This window comes from Herpailurus yagouaroundi, unplaced genomic scaffold (genome assembly GCF_014898765.1).
Source record: "Herpailurus yagouaroundi ecotype Mexico unplaced genomic scaffold, PumYag 182, whole genome shotgun sequence".
NCBI lineage: Eukaryota > Metazoa > Chordata > Mammalia > Carnivora > Felidae > Herpailurus > Herpailurus yagouaroundi.
In genome coordinates, this window is record NW_024412413.1 from 13,933,620 (window position 1) to 13,954,694 (window position 21,075).

The window sequence follows — 21,075 nt, forward strand, 5'->3', positions numbered from 1 at the left end:
TCTCTCTCTCTCTCTCTCTCTCTCTGCCCCTCCCCCACTCATGATCTGTGTCTGTCTCTCAAAAATAAATAAACATTAAAAAAACAAGAAAAAAACCTCTCGTGCACTGCTAGTGGCTGTGTAAAGAGGAAGAAGCAATTGCAGTGTCTGCCTAGACTGCACATGTGCACATCCCGGGACCCAGAAAGTCATACATATGATGCCAAGAGACCCAATCAGGGATGATTGTAACTTTCACGACTGGCAAAACCCAAATGTTCATCATCAATGTAATACGTAACTAGGGTGAGTTCTATCCACATGATAGGTTATTATACAGCATTAAGTGAACAAAATGCCACGTGTAATAATGCGACTGGATCTCACAGGCATAGTTTTGAGTGAAAAGGCCAGTCATAAAAAGGCCACATACTATATGATTCAATTTACATAAAATTCAGAAACTGATAAAACGAAGGTATGATGTCAGAATTTGGGATAATGGCAACATGGCGGGTGTGTGTGCGTGTGACTGTAAAAGGCATTCTAGTCTGTCAGTGATGTTCTGTTTCCTTGTCTGGGGTCTAGTTCCAGCAAGGAGTTCAGGGGTCTGAAAACTCGTGAAGCTGTGCACTTAGGGTCCCTGTGGTTTTCTGAATGTATATGATACTACAATTAAAAGTTTCCTGTAAGTCGCAAAAACAAAAATGCTCTTCAAGTCTTGGTTGAAAGTGTTTGGCAATCAGGGCACCTGGGCGGTTAAGCGTCTGACTGTTGATTTTGGCTCAGGTCGTGGTCTCACAGTTCATGGGATCAAGCCCCACTGTGGGTTCCAGTATGACCGTGTGGAGCCTGATTGGGATTCTCTCTCTCCCTCTCTTTGGCCCCTCCAACCTCCCCCTACCAAATAAATAAACTTAAAGTAAGTGTTTGCCAGCCACCAAACCCTTCATGTTCTTAGCCATATCACAACCATAGCCAAATACATTCTGTCCAGTGACAGATATATTTTTGAACCAAGCCTGCCCTTCTCCAGAACACCCCTCTGTGTTTGAACACCCGTAGATCCTTCCCACTCTGGCGTGCGGGAACCGCTCTGTTTTCCATCTCTGTGTATCTGGTGCGTAGAAATTCCTCAATAAATATCAACTGAATGGATGATTGAGTGAGTGAATGACCACCAGCCTCTTGTAAGGTATGAACTGACCTTTGTTTCCTATCCATCCACACTTTCAGAAATCCCAGCAAATGTAGGCTTCAGGTGGGAGGATCTCCATTTTCTCTCTGTGCTCAAGAGCTTTCAGAAACGAAAAGATTTAACAAACAAAAAGTAGAAGCTTTTAATTTATGTGATCAAAAGTGAGTCCCAGGTAAAATCAGCAGGGGATTTTAAATTAAGTGGTTTTTAATAAACTCACTTTCTCGTGGGTCACGCAGGAGAAGAGAAATGTAGAACTTCAAAGCAGGAGAGGAAAGTGGTGATTTTGAGGGTCATCTTCGTGAACGTTTCTGGGATGAGAGCCCACATGTTTCCCTGAGCCCCTGGTACAGAAGATGTTCAGTACCCACTTAAGGCTTTGTTTCTCTGGTTCAAACCAGCAAAACCACGGGAAATGCTGAGGGACGAGGGGAACAGATTTGTATCTTCATGTGTTGGTCCCTGCAGTGCAGATAGAGAGCCAAGAAAAGGCAGACAGAAGCCAGTGAGGGCTCAGAGTGAAGGAAAAGCAACATCCTACCAGATTCCTGGAGAAAAGGGGAGAAGAGGTCCTGGTAAATAAATCTGGGAAATGCTGGATGCAGTAGCCCCCTTTGAGATTCACTGTGCACACAGATACAGCCTACTGTGTTTAACTGACCATCTCCTAAACTTAATTTACTGATTTGACCCTGTTTCCCACACACCTGTTGGCATCCTGCAGGACACCACGCAATACATTGTGACTTAGCACGAGTGTAAGAACAGGGGTCTCATCTGAAGCCTGCTCTGATCTTGTCTGAAGGAGTCATGTGGCCACTTCGGACCTCAGTTTCCACTTCGGACCTCAGTTTCCCCTGAACTAAGAAAGTACGTGGTCTGAATTAACCAACCCAATTCTGGCAGTATTCTTGAGCTTGACTAAAGAGTGGAAGCAGGTTGCATAGAAAGAAAGGAAGAAAATAGTGGCAGACTCTTTCAAACAGAATGCTTGCACAGTCTAAAGAATGTAGGCAGGAGGTGGTGGGACACGAGCTGAGGTGCGAGTTGAGTGGGCCCAGACACAGAAAGAAGAGGGTCTCTGTGCCACCCAGGAGAGAGAGATGACATGATAGCTCTGAAACACTGTCCTGACTGCGTCTCTCTCCAACTGGTCACCTGTGCTCCCTTGTAGCTGATCAGGCCCCACTCTATGGGGAAACCCTCCCTTTCCTGGCCTCCTGTAATGCCTGATCTCCCTGTATGTTTTCGTGCAAGTAAACTGCTTATGGCCTGTGGTCTTCGCACAGTCCTTCAAGCATTTGCTTATGTTTTTTAAAGAGCTACCTGACTTGTTTTGGCTTTGGGCCACTGATTCAGCTAAGTCTTGTCGTATCCAGTCATGAGCATGTGCACAGACGCATGCACACACACACACACACACACACACACACACACACACACACACACACTGGGAGGCAACATGGCATGGTTGAAAGGCTACAGGTCAAAGGGTGAGACTAATTTTGCCCCTCACTAGCTAGGTGAGTGTAAGATGGGGATGATTCTATCCACCTTGCAGGATTGTCTTAAGACTTGGAGGCCCTGTAAGTAAAGCCCATCTCTAGTATGCAGCAGTTGCTTGAGAAATGGCGGGTGTTATCAACCCTGGTACCGTATTTAGTCTCTTCTCCTTGCAGTTCCATTGGTAAGAACCAGTATCTGGCTCTTTTAAAAAAGCATGATTTTCTCCCTCCTCTCTTCATAGACCTCCCCCTTGCTTTCCCTGCCATCTTGGCTAGCAAGCTATTGCTACATATTCAGTTTAGAAAACAGAAACATTGCCCTCTGATCCACAGATGAAACACCCTACCACTGGACCAGATGTTCGCAGGAGAAGCCTTTGATTTTTAATATATTTATTCATTGATTTATTTAGTGTTGGTCTCTTAGGCTCCCAGCACAACAGCTGAAGGTAAAGCTGCGCCAGCCCCATGCCTCCCAGCCAGCTCCGTTGGGAGTCCCTGTCAAATGGAAGGCGTGCTGCCTCTGTGCAGAGTGCTGGCCTCCAGGGCCGGGGGCTCTCTCTGTGTTCCCAGATCCGGGCAGCAAGTATGGAAATGGGAGGAATTGTGCAGTAGCAAATGCCAGCCAAAGGCCAAAGTCAAGGTCTTTGGTACCACCATCCCCCTGACAGCAGGAAAGCGCTGTCAAAGTCTGACTCGGGGCAAGCCCCGCAAAGCCAAATCTGTGTCGTTTCGGCTCGAAAGGGTCCAATTTCAGAAGGAGCCGTCTTCATCATTTTAACCAATATTCACTCAAAAAGCTTGTTCCCACATTGAATGCATGCATATAATTTGTATTCATTCTAGTGGGAATTATGCAAGTTGAGTGAGTGATAATTAGGCACCTTAATGAGGAAATGTATAGTTTCTGTAACTGTTATTTATAAGCTTTTATGTACCACTTCATATTTTCAAAGCCCTTTACAATCATTAATTAGGATATCTCCCCAGCACCATAGGAGTGAGGTCAATAAACAGCTAAAGCTCTGTTTCTGTTGGAAATGTTGTTTTTCAGCTCTTGTACAATCTGTGTGCAAACTCCTAACCTTTGAAGAAACAGGCAGATTCTCTTATGAGTGTGTACCGTGTGATTGAATTTAACAGTCTATACAGACTCCCTAGCTGCTTAGAAACATCATTTATGCACATAATTTTACTTATGGTAGATTTTCTTTCCTTTATTATTATTTTTTTCTTCCTTGTAGGTCACATCCCTTAGCTGCCACTTAATAACCCCAGGGGACCTCCTAATCATGCTGGTTGTGACACCATAAGATGATTTGACAGAAATCTGAGGAAGAATATAGGCTTGAAGATATTTCAAATATTTTGAGTGTCTGGGGCATTCCACACACGAGGGGATTTTAAAGAGTTTTAGAAAGACAAGTTAATTTAGGCTAGTAAGTGAATTACTAGGCATGCATATTTATTATCAATTAATATTTCTCAGTTCAGCCATATTAAGTACTGTGCCTGCTGTGCTAGATACTTTTTTTTTTATTTGAGGGAGAATCTTAAGCTGGCACCACATGCTCAGCACGGAGCCTGATGCAGGGCTCAGTCCCACGACACTAGGATCATGACTCAAGCTGAGATCAAGAGTCAGCTTCTCAACCGACTGAGCCACCCAGGCACCCCTAGATACTTCATAATGTTGTGGGATTTTTATTTTGAGGTAGGAAATAATAGATCGTGGCCTATACCAGATACTTTTAAAGATACACTTTTTTAAAAAGTCCTCCTAGTCATGTTGAGTTAATGTGGGATTGTCCCCATATATTATAGGTAAGGCACTGGGGCTCAGAATCCCAGTGGCTTTTTTCAAGAGAACTTGGTGGTAAGTGATGATGTCAGGACTCAAACCCAGGGCTTCTGTTTTCAAGTCCAGTTGGAAAAACTTGAGGTTTCCACTTAACATACAGTTTCCTCTTGTGTGACAGCTACAGAAACGCCTGTATTCCCAGAATCCACTCAACTGCATCAGCGTGAGGATGTGAGGATATTTATTGTACAAATAACCCGTGGTTAATTACAGATTTATGAGCAAAGACAAATGGTTTCACCCATGCTAGACAATTTTATGTGGCCGCTTTTTAACTTTCTTTTTTGGGGAGAAGAGGGGGAAATGGGTCATTACCTTTTAAGGTCTGCTGTTCAAATGTGGTGGAAAATAATCTGCTACCTGATAGGCAGTCACAGCCCTGAAGGGACAAGCGTTGTCTGGCTTGACCTTCACACAGGTGATCCTTTGCATCCTTTGAGAGGCTGCAGGTTAGACAGGATTCAGCTTTCAGGTTGGACATCATTTTTTTCAGGAAGCTTTTCCCTAATGCTTCCTCCCACACTCAGATCACATTTCCCGGTCCCAGATCCCATGCTTCTTACCCCATCTTGTATCTGTCACAGTGTTTACATTGTCTTGATTGCCCATCTCCCTTCCCTATTAGATCTTGCTCCCTAAGAGCAAGGACTGTGTTTTACAAACCGCTAAGTCACCAGCTAACCCAGTGAATCGTAGGATGCTCAAAACATACCTCTAAATGAATTGTAGAAGAAATAACTTCTGAATGCAGTCTGCATGAATAAAGACCGGACAGGATCCCCACTGGTTTGTTTGACAAGTCAAGAGAAGCTCACGTATGGCCGGGCTGTAGGTCCTGGGAGCCCTGATTCCCATGAGCTTTTGTTGGCCTGTGTTGGCCAAGTACGCACTTGGCATTAATGTTTAGCATGAGGCAGCTGTTTCAAAACATTGAGACAGGGGCTCCTGGCTGGCTTAGTCAGTAGAGCATGTGACTTTTGATCTGGGGTTAAGTTCAAGCCCCACAGTGGGTGTAGAGAGTACTTAAAATCTTTAAGGGGAGCCTGAGTGGTTCAATCAATTAAGCATCCAACTTTGGCTCAGGTCGTGATCTCACGGTTTGTGGGTTCTAGCCCTACATCAGGCTCTGTGCCAACAGCTCAGAGCCTGGAGCCTACTTTAGATTCTATGTCTCCCTCTCTCTCTCTGCCCCTCCCCTGCTCATGCTATGTCTCTGAAAAATAAATAAATGTTAAAAAATTTTTTTAAAAAGACTTTGCCGTATTTCTAAAAAACAAAAAACAAACAAAAAAAAACTTACAAAAAAATCAAGACATACATACATACATCCCATAGACCTTGCTGGCACAGGGGATACACCGGCTTCATTAGTTCTAATGTTCTACAATAAAGACCCTTTTCTAGATGGGGCAGTGGGAGACATTTACTATGATATTGGAAAGTCACTTCGTAGCACCTCACTTCCCACGTCTATCCAGAAGCGATGATGAGTAGCCTGTCTCCTTTCTAAGGATATGGTGGAGTCAGAAGTGGATAAATGTGGAAACTCTTAAATGCAGAAGCTGACAGTGAAGTTCATAAGCTTTATAACATGTTCGTTCACGAGTTTTTGTTTGTTTTGGATTCTGATTGAATCAGGGATGGGCAGTAGTATATTTAGTAAACATTCTGGATTCTGATGAGAAAGCCAAACTGCATATTGGCTTGTCAAGTTTGCAAAGAGAGAGATAGTTAAGTGGCAAAGTGCGATTGATTGTGCCGGCTTTGCTGCATAGTCTGATGGAAGGAAAAAAGTAAATGTGTGGCTGTAATTCCTGTGGAATTATAATTCCTGGCCTCTGCCCAGTGACGGCAGCTGACGTTTATGGTGTTCTTTAGGCTTCCTGAGATACTAGAGGCCTTTGAGCCTGTGAAGTGACCTGATAAAGCAACATTTCAGGTTGGCTTTTCTGAAACAGACCCAGTTGTGGTCATTCCCTTGCTCAAAATCTTTCGCTAGCTCCCAGGTGCCCTCAGCAGGACTTTCCAACCAGTGTGGCACACGTGGGTAATAGATGTGCCAAAATAGTGATCCCATCAGCCATCGGGGCCCCTGAATGGGGCCTGGAGCAGCCAGACCCCTGGGTCAGCCTTTCCAGCCCCAAGCAGGTTGTAAGGATCTCATGTTCTATGTAAGAAATGACATGAAAATGGTTGGAAAGCACCTCTTGCACAGATACGAGCCCTTCCTGATCCATCCCTGCTCACGTGTTCAAGGTCATGTCCTGACATTTGCGCCAAAACACTCTATTTCAGCCATCCAGCCATCACACACACCTGTTCCCACACGTCTTGCTGCTCTGCCTTTGTCCGTGTTTCTTCAGATGTCCCCCTCGTGTCTGCCTGGCCTGATCAATTCAGGCTGACTGCCACCCCCCCCCCCCCCCGCCCCCCCCCGCCCCCGCCCCCCCCACACTCTCTTAATGAACAGTGCACATTCACTGTTCACAGCCCTGGCCTTGAATCATAATGCTTAATGTGTCTTCCACAGATGGGCATGACCAAGACTAAATGCTCTCCATCCAGTAAATATGTGTTGAATTAATATTTTGAATAAAACCCAAGAAATTGGGAAAAGTAGGGAAGAAAAACATGTACAGGTCTGTTTCAGTTGTTTGCACAAAATAGGTGCTCAATAAATAACCACCGAATGAGTGAATAAAGGAAGAGATGCAAAAGCCATTTAAAAAATTTTTTTTTAATCTTTATTTATTTTTGAGGGAGTGAGAGAGAGACAGAGTGAGAGCAGGGGAGGAACAGAGAGAGAGGGAGACACAGAATCCGAAGCAGGCTCCAGGCTCCCAGCTGTCAGCACAGAGCCCAACATGGGGCTCAAACCCACTAACCGTGAGATCATGATCTGAAGACACTTAACTGACTGAGCCACCCAGGCACCCCTGGTTTTTCTTTTGAGAGAGAGAGAGAGACAAAGAGAGACAGAGTGTGAGCAGGGGAGGGGCAGAGAGAGAGGGAGACAGAATCCGAAGCAGGCTCCAGGCTCCCAGCTGTCAGCACAGAGCCCGATGCGGGGCTTGAACCCATGAACCGTGAGATCATGACCTGAGCCGAAGTCAGACACTCAACCGACTGAGCCACCCAGGCGCCCCGCAAAAGCCATTTTAAATGTAGCATCTGTGGGATGCTGCAATGGCCCAAACACGAGAGAGGAGAGAGAGTAGTTCGAGATGTTTCGGGGCACGTGGCACCATCAACACAGCGATCCTTGCACAGTTTTGGAGGCTGGACCCCAGCTCACCTCTCAGCCATGTGCCCCACAAATTGAGATTAGGATGCTGACTGCAGCATCGTTTGCAACAGGAGAAACAAAGGAAGCAGCCAGAATGTTGTTCAGTCAGGCAATGCATAAATAACTTGTGGTATATTTTTATAATGAGTGAAGTGATTGCCATGAATAGACTAGATATTGCAATCTTAACATGGTTAAGTCTTAAAGACGTAATGTTGGGTGAAAAGGTAAATGAGAATTGAGAAATGAAATACTCTAAAGGCATCATAGATTGTTAATTAATATATGCACAGAGAATAAAACTATAAAAATATGCATGGAAATGAAACCCAACCACCTCAGGATAGTGGTTACCCTTGGGAGAGAGAGAGAGAGAGAGAACCAGAGTGGGATGAAGGAGCTTTTGATTTATCTGTCATGTTTTATTATTCACAGCAAATGTGGCAATATATTAGCATTTATTAAATTGGGGTGGTGGGTATTTGTCATATTAGTTTCTGGACTTTTCTGGTGGTTTGAAATAGTTCATGCTTTTAAAAATCAACATGACAACACCCAGTGCTCATCGCAACAGGAGCACTGGGTGTTGTATGGAAACCAATTTGACAATGAATTTCAAGAAAAAAAAATCATCACATAAAAAAAAAAAAAAAGGCTAGGTAACTGGGAGAATAACCCCACATTTCTGCATTTAGTCTTCTGGTGTAGACATTTGCCTCTCTTCAACTAGTCTGGGAAACAGGGTGGAATCACATTGGCCACAGAGGACTTGCCAAGTCTTAATACCCATTAAAAAGCATTAGTTCTCAGTTCAGTCCCCTGAGACTGATAGATCTCCCATTGACATCTCTAGAGGCTTCAAAATGTGCATTAATATCCTCCATCTTGTTTGTAGCCTCCACTCCCTTCCCATTTTTTCTGTATATTAGAGCACCTATCCAACCTAATTAGGATTAGTTTCTACAGTAAGATGAAATTGTTTTACGTGTTAGGGCTCTATTTTCCTGAATCTATCACTATATTCTCTTGGCTTGTAACTCTGTAAATTTTTTCTTTTCTTTCTCCACAAGAAGCAAATAATATGCTTATGGTGAATTTTACTATTTCTGAAATTGCTTCTGTGAACAGTTTCAGCGCCTGCACTGACTGGCGAGGGTCAGCTGTGTGCCCGGTCTTCCCCATGGGGTGTTCAGTGAGATTACTTTGGTAGTTTGAAATCAGCCACGATAGGAGAATTTACACCATAGGAACCAGCAGATGCCACAAATCACATTTTCAGGGTCCCCCCCCCCCCGGGAGCTTGTGGCTAAACATTTACCAGTGTACCACGAATGTATATAACAGCTTTCTGAGTTGCACAGGGCAAGTAGCATTTTTCTCATTTTACACATATAGAAACCAAATGTCACCAAAGGGAAAAAGTCTTGGCCTGAGTCCCTGGGCTCGGGTGCTGAGGCTTCGGCTTTTGTGGTGTAGATGAGGGAACACTAGCCTTGGAGCCAGGCAGATCTGAGTTTGAAGCTGGTGTGGCTTCTCTGGTACTGTGAATTGTTCCAGAGTCTGACTTAGTTTCTCAGTTTCCCCACCTAAGAAATAAGGATGACAATATCTAACCTGCAGTGATCTTGGGAGCAAAAAGGGAAAAGATACGTGCAAAAACTGAGCAAACCATAAAAGATGTGCAAAGGATGTAATTTGACCCTTTGGCTTAACGAGTTCAGATCTGTGTATTACCGCATTATTACCGCTACCATATATATATATATTTTTTTTTTTTCTTATTTCATCTTTACCTGACCAAACACCTTTGAATAAATGGTGAATTTACTTTTTTACTCCAAATATGTGCCACTGGAATAGGTTTATAAAAAAAAAAACAACTCCCAGAGTTGACATTTATATGTGATTTGGGGAATCAGATTCTCTCCAAAACTCTTAGAAACGTATGTACCTAGGTATCAACTCAGATCATTTGTCAACTGCCTGGAGTTTTCTCCGCTGAGCTTTCTGCTGAGCTCAGCATCCTGAGGAGGATTGATTTGGGAGCCCATGGGTGCTACAGTTCCATCCACCAAATTAACTGCAGTGGCCTGCAGGGAAATTCTCTTGGTTCCTCGTGTTCTGCGCTCTGTGCATTCTCTATATGCTCTAACTGACCTGGAAGTAGACAGCTGCTTCTGAGTCATTCAGCAAAGCCAAAATGTGCTTTTCTTTTTAGGCTTTTACTAGTTAATTTTTACCTGAGTAATAAATTGAGTTGTTTTAACATTAAAAAAATAATAACAACAGCAGGGTATGCAATGGCAGTTTGTCTCTCTACACGACCCCGCATTGACCCAGGTCCCTCCCCGTAAAAACTAACAAAAGAAAGATGGAGTGCATCTTAGAGACCAAGCATCAGCACCACCTTCACTGTAGTTTACATCTGTGTTCGTTGTGGGGACCAGAGAAGACTTTGGCAATCAGAACACTGAAGCAAGCTCCCATGGCTTGTCAATAAATGCAAAGCAAATCAGCCAGTCTCACCTAGAAAAAAGTCACAGAGGAGCCGCTTTGTGCGTGTAAAGATAAACAGCATATAGTGTACAAACGCCTTCCATCAGCTACACCTAGGGAGGTTGTCCTGTCTCTGGGGCAGAAACACAGGGAAGAACCAAATGCTTCTTGGGAGTGTAGTACGTATCAGGTGCAGTACGAGGCTCTTTTCAAGATTAGCGTGGCAGAATCTCCATAGTACAAATGTACCGCTTTAACCTGCTTTAAGTGTGCAGTTCAGAGGCATTAAGCACATCGACGTCGTGCCACTGTCTCCACCTCCCCTCTCCAGAAAGCGCGAGGCTCTTCGGCCCATCTCACTTAGTGTCGGCCACAGCCTTCGATGCTATTGTCATGTTTTCCAGCAACGAAGATGTTCAGAGAGGCTGTTTGAAGTCTCATCCTGAGTCACTGGCAGAGCCTGGGATTGAACCCAGGTATGTTCGTCTCCAAGACGTGGACAGGTGTGTCTGGCTGGCTGTCTGACTGTCATTTTTTCCTTCTTCCACCCTATGCTGTTGCCTAGGGGTGATCCTGCTGCTTCTGGACAAACTACGGAAGATGAAATGGGAACAGATGTGGCGGCTGACTGCAGAGAGGGAGCTGATGGGCATGCTGTCCACGTCCTTAGCGGACCAGGTGAGTGGTGAGGTGAGAAGGTGCCGTTGTTCTTGGACGCCCTGTGCAGTTTCTCCAGGAAGCTTGAAAATAGAGGGGTCTGAATGATGTCTCCACCTGTCGTGTGACCCATTCATCACTTCCTTCAGCAGACCTTCACTGCATGCTGCGTGAGCCAAGGATGACGTTCAGAGACAGGATTGCAGAGGTAAATGAAGGACGTCGTCCTTGGCCTCAGAGAGCTTCTAGCTTATTAAAGGAGACTGATGAGGAGGCATTCGGAGGAGCTTGCGGTCTTCATCTTGGTGTGGGGTGCATAGAACACCACAGCACATTTCCCAGACAAGGTCACCTTCGCTTTTCCGGCACATAGGGTCTAACTTTAAAAGCGATGCCTTTCACTTAGATCCCCGTGCTATGACCCTATCCTCAAGGGAAATGCATTTAAATGGAAGAGACAAACTACCTGTCTTGAATAACCAGCTTCTAATCCAGGCGATCTGAAAAAGTCTGTGAACTCCACCAAACCATTGATGTGAATGCATAAAGATCCCATTCCTCATTTTTGCTAGCAGATGCAGGTGCCCGAGCCTTTGACCTTGGCTCTGCCAGGCTCACACATTTAGATTTTGAGCTCCCTGTGGTGTAGATGGCTGTGTTGAAACGGGGAGAAGACCTGTCTGGGTTCTCTGCGTTTTACCCTTTACTGTGCATCCAAAAAGCAAGTGCAGTCCCATGTTTTTGCCCGATGTTCAACTGTCTGAGTCACTGAATTTTTGTAAAGTTTTCTAATACAGAGGAAACAAGAAACTCTGTAGGGTGACTTTACTATTTTTTTTTTTTAGCATTGTTATTATTCAGTATTTCCCAAGCAGCCAGAAACTCATTTCCTTTTTCAAACATGAGATCTGGTATAATGAATGAGTTAAAAATTACCCAGGTAGCTGTTTTAAACCTGAGGGGAAAATTGTCCTCCATCATCATATTTTAAGTCAGGTCACAATGACTCCAGCATGTCCCCAAAAGCTAGCAGTTGCATATCTGTGTCCAATGAGGGTAGTTTATCCAGTCATCTCCTTCTGCGAAGGCACATAATTCACCCCCCGGCACCAGCTGTCAGCAGCTAGTTAATAAGCGTGGTCTGGTGCGACGAGAGCTTGGAGAAAAGCCCAAAAGAAGGAAAACTCCCTAGAAAAGTCGGAGTTGGATTTGGAGGTGGGGAGAGCGTCCTCAGGCACCATGGCCTGCAGGAGTCCAAGGCGCATCCATCATCGAGTCCCCGCCAAAAGCCCCAGGAAGAACTGATGAAACAAGATCTGTAATTTGTCTCAGCCCCTGAATGAGCAGAGCAGTTGTCATCATGCAGTTTCCTCTCCCGGAGGCCCAGGATGGATGACACAGGGCTCCTGGATGAGGTGGGAAGAGGGGTGGAAAAGTGACTTCATTTCATCTGTGCTGGCTCCGGTATGAAAGACCAGCCGTGTCTGCTCCCACGTCCCCTTGCCGGATGGCGCCTCCTGAGGCCAGCAGAGCCCGTGAGCTTCAAGCACGCGTGGGGCGCTCCCCCGTCCGTTCCAAGGGGAATGCCTCACAGCGCAAGCCAGCCTGTGCTCAGAGCAGGAGCCTAAAGAGAGGCCTTTGCACAGGAGGTGCTGTGCCCGTGAGCTGGCCTCCTAAGTGAAACGCTCCTGACCATTCTATCTCTGGCTTTTATCTCCCAGGATATTTTCAACGCTGTCATCAAACAGAACCCCTTCCTCGTGTATCAGCTCCCCTGCTTCTGGAATGTGCAGCTGTCGGACCACACCCGCTCTGAGCAGTGCTACAGGGATGTGTCTGATCTAAAGGTAGGGGAAGGACAGGTTGCAGTGGATGCAGGGCCCGTGGCCGGAGGTGGAGGGAGGTGTCCTGCGGTGGTGGCCGGTGGATGGAAGCCAGATGGGGAGGGCTCTTCGGGGGATGAGTGGCTCTGAGCTTTGTGTGCATGTGGTGAGAGAGACAAGGACACAGAAGAGCAGAGAGAATGTGCTTTTCTCCTTTGTTTTCTTTCTTTCTCTTGTTTGGGCTTTCTAGAAAGCGTAAGAACCAGCTCGCGTGGTTATTCTTCTTGCCACCTGCTGCTGGCTGTTTTGGTTCCTGTCCGTTCCCCAAATCCAGTCATTTAATTGCAACAGAAACATTTATTGAAGGACTACTCTGTGCCAGGTGCCATAGATATGGATGGGAATAACTTACTTCCTACGCTCAAGTCAGTCGTGGCTAGGGGAGAGACACATGTGAGGAAATGAATGTAAAAATGCCTGCCAGGTGCTGTGGTGGGGTGGGGCAGGGGTGGGAACGCCAGCACAAATGTCTCATTCTACCTCAGGCAGCAGTGACAGTGACAGAAAAGCCTTCAATGTTGGTCTCTAGGTACTGGACATAGTGGTAGGGCCGGGACATAGAAAGAGTAATGCAGAGGCTGCTTTTAGGTGACCAGCCCGAACAATGGAAACCTGAGTGAGGTACAAGGACCCGCAGTGACCCCGCAACCCCCTGACCAAATACAAACAGGCCCATCAGGTGACTCACCTCAAGATAGCCCCAAGTCCTAGCTGACCAATGAGCTACTAACATCTGGACGCCATTACCAAACAAGGAAAATTCCATATTCCCCATACCTCCTCATCCTCCTCCTTTAACTACAGCCCCCCCACCACTGCTTTGCATCAGATGGTCTCTGCTTTCCTGTCCTGCCCACCGCTCCCTTGTGGTGTATTCAGTAAACTTCTGTGTCCTGTTCTGCCTTCGGTGAATTCTTTTCACCACCCTGCAGCCAGCTTCCACCTGATTGGGTTGTCCCACATTTGGTGCCCGCCCCCCATCCAATTGGGAGACTCCTCGTTTGGTGGCCTGTATGGAGAGCCCTTGTGCATCCCCCCACACAATGAAGAAAACAGGATGTATGAGTTATCTGCTGCCATAGTCTAATAGTGGCTTAGATCAATAACCATTTATTTAGTTGAGGAGTTTGCAGGTTGGCGGGATGGTTGTCTGATTTTCATTGGCCTAACCAAGTGTCTGTGGTCAGCCTCGGATCCGATGGCTGGTGGCTGGGATGACCTGGTCCTCCTCCAGTGTCTGCCATGTCCCATGAGCAGGCCAGGCTGGTTTGTCATAGCAAAGCAGAGGTGGGAGAGGAAGTCTTAGTGCTTGCAAGGAAAGCTTGAGCCCTTGCTGCTGATATCCTGTCGGCCAGAGTACCCATAGGGCTGAGTCCAGTTAAAGGGTGTGTCAGAATATCCTACCTGCAGAGGGAGGAGTGAGGAACCGACCTCATCTGATAAGTGACAGAACAAGGATTTGAACCCAGGCCTGCCTGACAGCAGGTGTGTTTGCTTCTCTGGCTGTATCAAACAAGAAGCAGACACCTATAACCATCAATAGTTCATGTCACTTAAAATGTGTAGCCATTGCCCATGTGACACTGCAGTAACAAAAGTTTCAAATTTTTACTTTTTTTTTTGACATGTATTTATTTTTGAGAGAGAGAGAGAGAGAGAGAGAGAGAGAGAGTGCTAGCAGGGGAGGGGCAGAGAGAGAGGGAGACACAGAACCTGAAGCAGGCTCCAGGCTCTGAACTGTCAGCTCAGAACCCGACATGGGGCTCAGACTCCCAAACCATGAGACCATGAGACCAAAGATATCAGTCTTTTCCAAGTAGGTATGTGTTGTATCTCATTTATCGTCCTCAGGCACATAGAATTTTGTACACTTCTGTTGCTGAACCATTGCTGTTAGTTTAGTTGTTTTCAATTTTCACAAAGATAAATTGTGTTGTAATGAACAGTCTAAAGTTAGTGAAATTACATAGTCAAGAAGAAAGAACTTCTTTTTGTTTTTTCACTGCTCTTGAAGTTCATTGCAAAATCTTAGAAAGTGTTTAAAACAGAAGTGCCTCCATCATTGAATCTTTCAACCAACTTTTATGCAGTTTCACTGTGTCATGTGTTTCTTAGACATAAAGAAAGTATATGAAATACTCAGGAATATTTCTAAGACTGTCAAGAACTAGAAGTTTAAAAGAGAAAGCAAATAAAACCAGCCCTGTAGAGAACACCAAAAAATACTGGATAAATAATTTTTTTTTAATGATTTGAAAGCATAGTAGATCAGTCCATAAAGTAAATGAAGTAAGGAGAGACCAGACACATGATAAAATATGGATCCAGAAGGATAAGCAAAAAGCAGCTGGATCTGACATTTGCTGGGTATCTGCTGACCGTTGGTAGCTGGAGCCCTGGCTTAAATGTAGGTAACTATATAATTTAAACAAAGGAATGCTATTATAGTTACACTGGGACATTAGACCTAAATCAAAGTCAGGGAAACCTATGTACAACCATTCTATTGGAAGGCTGTGCGTTGGAATTTGGGTCTCAACCCCAAGAAAGACAATTAAAAGATTCTTGCTGAAGTCAAGATCCAGGAAAAGTGATATCCTCAATGGATAACACGTTTAAAAATATCCATAGAAGAAGATGATAGGGATTGTTACATGTTTTATCCTAGGCTTTAGGTAAAATAAGAGAAATGTTTCCCATGGGAATCTCTCATTTCAAGCCTGTGCTCATATTAATTGATGGACTAAAATTATATGTGTGGGGCAGAAATAGAAAAAAATGAAAATGTGCCACGTGCCTGGCAGAAATAAACAGAAATATGATCTAGAAGAATGCTCTCAAAAACAAGAAAGACTTCAAAGAATTCTTTAGGTGACATTTCAATAAAAATGAGTTCTCATTCAGTAATCATTAAACATATAGGGAAATCAGCCACCAGGAGAAAGGGCAGAGACTATAGAACTAATCTCAAAAACTTCAGGTAGTAGACTCATCAGATATAAAACAGAAGAATTGTCATTATGTGTAAGTAATAAAAGAGAATTAATAGGATGGAAGAACAAGAGATTTTTGAAGGCAAACAGACGTATTTGGATCAAATAGTACTTTTGGAAGTGAAAAATATAATTACTGAGATTTCAAATTGAAGGAATGTGTTAAGCAGTAAATTAGACCCAGGTAAAGAGAGAATTAGTGAACTAGAAGAGAGAACTGAAGAAATCATCCAAAACCGAGCACACAGGGAAAAAGAAAAACTGAGAGAGAAATTAAGATATCCAGATATGTCTAATTAGAATGTTAGAAGGAGATAATAGAGAAAATTGGAAGTGAGGCATCTTTATAGTGAATGGGAATTTTCCAGAACTGTTAAAAGTAGCCACAGATGCAAGCAGTTTAAATTAAGAGAAAGCTATACTTAGACCTACAGTAGTAAAATTGCAGCACCCTACTGTGACTTTTTTAGAATAACCAAGAGAGAAAAAAACAGATTCTCTACGAAGACATTTCATGGGTGGGAATGAGAGTTTTTATCAGCAGCAGTGCAAGCCAAAAGAGTGGAAGTAATACCTTCAGGGTGCGGGGTGACAATAACAATATGTATACTTAGCAAAACAGTCCTTCAGGCATGAGAAAAGAGTATTCAGATGAGCAAAAGCAAAGAGAATTTTCCGCAAACATACCTCTGTGAAGAAACTTCTAAAGGGTTTACTTCGGGAATAAGGCGTGTGATTCCAGATCCAAGAAGGAATGCTGAACAAATAAGAAACATGTAGGGATTTCATTCAATAATTTCTAAATAGTAGTTGTAGGAATAGTAATAATAATACCATGTAACTGTGGTCTTAAAAAGGTTATACCTAAAATATCAGACAATGACATCACATAAGTCAGGAGGGAAGCGATGAGAATTCAGGTATTCTGGAATCAGAGTTTTGTTGAGAAAGGGAATGAGATAGTAATTTTAGCCGCTAAGTAGCTGTACGTGTTAACCATTCAAGCTGAAGCCCTGAAAAGAATGGGGAAGAAAAGTGCATAACTTACAAGCCTGTGATGGGTAGGATGGTAAATGGAACTGGAAAAAACAAAACCAACCAAAATATCTCCATCGTTAAAAAAAAAAGTGACAGCATAGAAAAAGTGGGGGGAAATAGAGAGCAAGAAATCAGATAATAGAAAGAGGTGCAAACCTTTTGGGATGAGCACTGGGTGTTGTATGGAAACCAATTTGACAATAAATTTCATATATAAATAAAAAAAATAAAAAAAAAAGAAAGAGGTGCAAATATATCAGTAAGCAAATAATTGCAACCTAAGTTTGAGAATGAAAAGATCAATTGTCAGACTGAACAGGAAATAGTGTGCAACATATGCTGTTTATAAAAGACACACCTAACGTATAACAACTTGAACAGTTGACGATGCAGAAAGAATGCCAAGATAACTGTGTTGGTGTCAGACAGAGCATCGGTAGGTGTAGAGATGATCACAACTTAAAAATTAAAGTTCACCAAGAAGATACAGGAACTCCAGACTTGTATACATTTCATACAGTGGCATATATATACATGAAATGAACAAAATCCTACATATGTATAATTTACCAAAACTGACCTAAGGAAAAAATATCAATTCTGGATTACCTTCTAGCCATTAAACCCTCTTACAAAGTACACAGCATCCCTAGATGGTAAATAGAGATTAAGTTATACCAATTTTTGTAATCAAAAATTCCCATTTTAAGTAAATTTCCAGAGAATAGAAAAAAAGGAACACTTTTAACCCATTTAAAAGACCACAGTATCCTCGATACCAAAATCAGACAAGGAGAGCACAAGAAAAGAAGACTGTAGGCCTGTAGCACTCATGAATATTGAGATGAAAAAACCTTAAGCAAAATATTAGCAAATCGAATTCAGCCATGTAGAAAATAGATAATACATCATGGCCAACTTGGCTTTATTCCAGGAAAGACAAGAATGATTTAACATTGAAAAATCCACAAGTATCATTCAGCATGTTAATAGATTAAAGGAGAAACACCACATAATCATGTAAATAGATGCAAGAAAGTTATTCGATAAGATTGAATATTCATTTATGAGAAACACTCTCATAAATAGTATCCATTGAAAACCTACAGCAAAGTTTTGCTGAGCATTTGCTTAGGGATGTGCTAATTAATAAAAAAAAAAAAAAAGAACAGAGAGCCCACACAAATGGGAATGTGATCTATAAAGAGATGGCTTGCTGGCCATTGGAGAAAGCATGTAATCGTCCACAAATGGTGTTGAGGCACCTTGATTATCCAAGTGGAAAAGTGAAAATTGGTCCCTGTATCACACCATGCACAAAATTAATTCTAAGGGATTAGAGACTTAAAACTAAACCAAATTGAACTTTAATTTAAAAAAAATTTAGGTAACTGGCCTATGACCTCAGAGTTGGGAAGAATGTATTCAACAAGACAGCAAAAGCATATGTCACAAATGAAAAGATCCGTGAATTCAACCACATTGAAATTAATAATTCCCATCAAGGTAGCGTCAAAAGGAGAAAAGAAAAAGACATTTCAACACAACTGACAATGGACTAGTAAACTAAACACACAAATAACTCTTACTAATTAATAAGAAAAATATGTAAAAGATATAAACAGTCATTTCACCGATTGTGAAGAAAATGGCCAATAAACACTTGAAAAGATGTACAGCTTCTTTATTAAATCCTGGAAGTGAAAATTAAGACCACATATAATTTCACCCCCACCAAATTAGAAGAGTGGTATTGTCAAGTCTCAGCTGATCTGTAGGAAGTGTCCAATCCTGCTGACAGAAGTGTCAATAGATACAAACAAAATTGGAAAAACACTTTGGCACTTGACCAGGCAAGTCTCCTTGATAGGAGACTTCTAAACTCTCAAGTCCTATTTTCATATAGGATAAAAATAAAAACATAAATAAAATAAAAACATAAAAACACACAAAAAGAATAAAAACATAAAAATTCTACAAAAACCAGTGCAACTAAAAACCTTGGCAGCCCTTAAAAAGGAAGGAAGTTCAGACACGTGCCATAATGTGGATGAACTTTGAAAAAATGCTAAGTGAAATAAACCAGACAAAAAAGGAAAACTATTGATGATCTCATTTATATGAGATACTTGCAGTAGTCAAATTCACAGAGAACAGAAGCAGAACAGAATGATTACCAGGGGCTGGGTTGAAGGGAAAACATGGAATTAATGAGTACAGATTTCCATAGGAGATATTGAAAGAATCCTCAAAATGGATGGTGGTGAGAGTTGCATAGCAGTGTGACTACACTTCGTGGCATTGAACTATACCCTTGAAAATGGTTAAATTGGTAAATATCATGTACATTTTATCACAATAAAAATAATTCAGGGGTGGGGAGGACTGTGGCAGGTGTCTTGTATAATTAATTGATTGTTTTTAGCAGGATTAGTATGAGTTTCATTAAAAAAAAAAAACGGACAGGTATTCATAAGCCAGGATATTCGACAGGTTATCAGAGATTCTAAATTGGCAGCCACAAAAGGGACAAGGAAAGGCACCATAAAATAGAGGAGATCTCCTCGGTGAACCTTCAACTTAGACATTTCATAAATGCCAACAAAGCTAGCTAGGCGTCCAAGTGAAAGTGTGTCACGTCTGTCCCTCACAGTCATACCAATGCATTTGTGCATTTACTGAGTGGTTACTATATGCCAGACACTGTCACAGGCGCTGTGATGCTATGGGAAACAAAACAGACAAAGCCATTGGTCACATAGAGACAGACAGACAGACAGACAGACAGACAGGTAGATAGATAGATAGATAGATAGATAGATAGATAGATAGATAGATAATATATCACAGCCAACTTGGCTTTATTCCAGGAAAGACCAGAATGATTTAACATTAGATGTTGATGTAGCAGGTGGTGACACCACTTTGACATTGCTTAGTGGTTGCTTAATTATTGTCACTTTGAAACTATCAAACAAAATAATTTGTGAACCAACTCTTTTTGGCAGCCTATTCTACGTACAAGTAGAGGCCTTTGTATCAAATAGCAAAATCAGGAAGACAGAGTCAAATCAGATTAATTTCTATCTTTTTAGATAAACCCTAAAAAAAAAATCTGAAAGTCATTTTACCCACTAATACCTTTTCCACCCAAATCTTACACAGAACCCTAAAATACAGCCAATCCGTAAAAGTGGGGAGAGGGTTAAGGGATGAAGGAGAAGGGCTGGCAGCCCAAGTTTCACCCTTTGGGTGATATCGAGGCCTGTACATTGCCATGGAGTCCGAGGGCCTGGTTTAATGACACAGTGTGTCTATAGGTCCCTCCAGGCCAACCTGGGCCTCAGATTCCAGGTAAAGGTGCATCTTTGTCATTTTCTTTCTTCTTATTATTCTGTCTCCTTCTCCCATCCTTTCTTTCATCCATCATGTTCAACAGGAATGAAGGACCTCCTGTTTGCTGGGTACCATGTTCCCCCCTGGGGAGTATACAGAGATACCCTGAATGCTGTTCTCCCTCAGCTCACACTCCAAAGGGTAGCCAACCTGAGAAGCCCACCTGTGGGTCACCCAGGGCACCTGTGCTGGGTCAGCTGATTGAAAATGTCGGTTCAGGCAAGAATCCTAAAAATAGGTTAACCTTGATTAGCTTGTCTTTTCAACCAAGGCCAGATTTTTTCGTCTGCTGATTGTGCTGTATTATCCTGCGTAGACATCTCTCATTATCCATTTTCTGTGGTTCTCCGATTCCTTTCCTTGAAGGGCGAGCAAGAACTTAAGGACTCTTACAAAGCAGGTGAAGAACAGTCCTAGATTTTTATGGTCTCTCACCCACAACTAATCTGACAGCCACTTTTTAAGGGACTTTTTTTTTTTTTTTTTTTTTTAATCAAGTTGTCCCAAAGCTTTGGCTTGCCTTTCATGGAAATAGCAACTCTTTTTGCATTCTCCTAATTCAGAGAATATTTGAATACATACATTTCCACTTACATTATAAATAAAAGTGGCATCAAAACACATTTGGCAACACACAGCTCACTGTTGGTAAGCATAAAGCTCACTCTGTAGGAGCAGACGTACTCCCACATCCTACCAGACAGGAGCTTACCAGCCTTGGGCATCTATCCTGCCCTGGGTGTCAGTAGAGAAATTTATGCTAAGAAGAGATTTCCCACAACT

General features: G+C 42.9%; 1 protein-coding gene across 3 annotated transcripts in view; it reads left to right on the plus strand.

Moving 5' to 3' along the window:
- LARGE1 (LARGE xylosyl- and glucuronyltransferase 1) overlaps positions 1 to 21,075 on the plus strand; it is a 545,419-nt gene that overhangs the window by 451,447 nt on the left and 72,897 nt on the right. For all 3 annotated transcript variants that reach the window (XM_040490968.1, XM_040490969.1, XM_040490970.1), the window contains 2 exons: positions 10,891 to 11,003; positions 12,704 to 12,829. In XM_040490968.1, the coding sequence (XP_040346902.1) occupies positions 10,891 to 11,003; positions 12,704 to 12,829 (239 nt within the window). The remainder of the gene's footprint in view (positions 1 to 10,890; positions 11,004 to 12,703; positions 12,830 to 21,075) is intronic.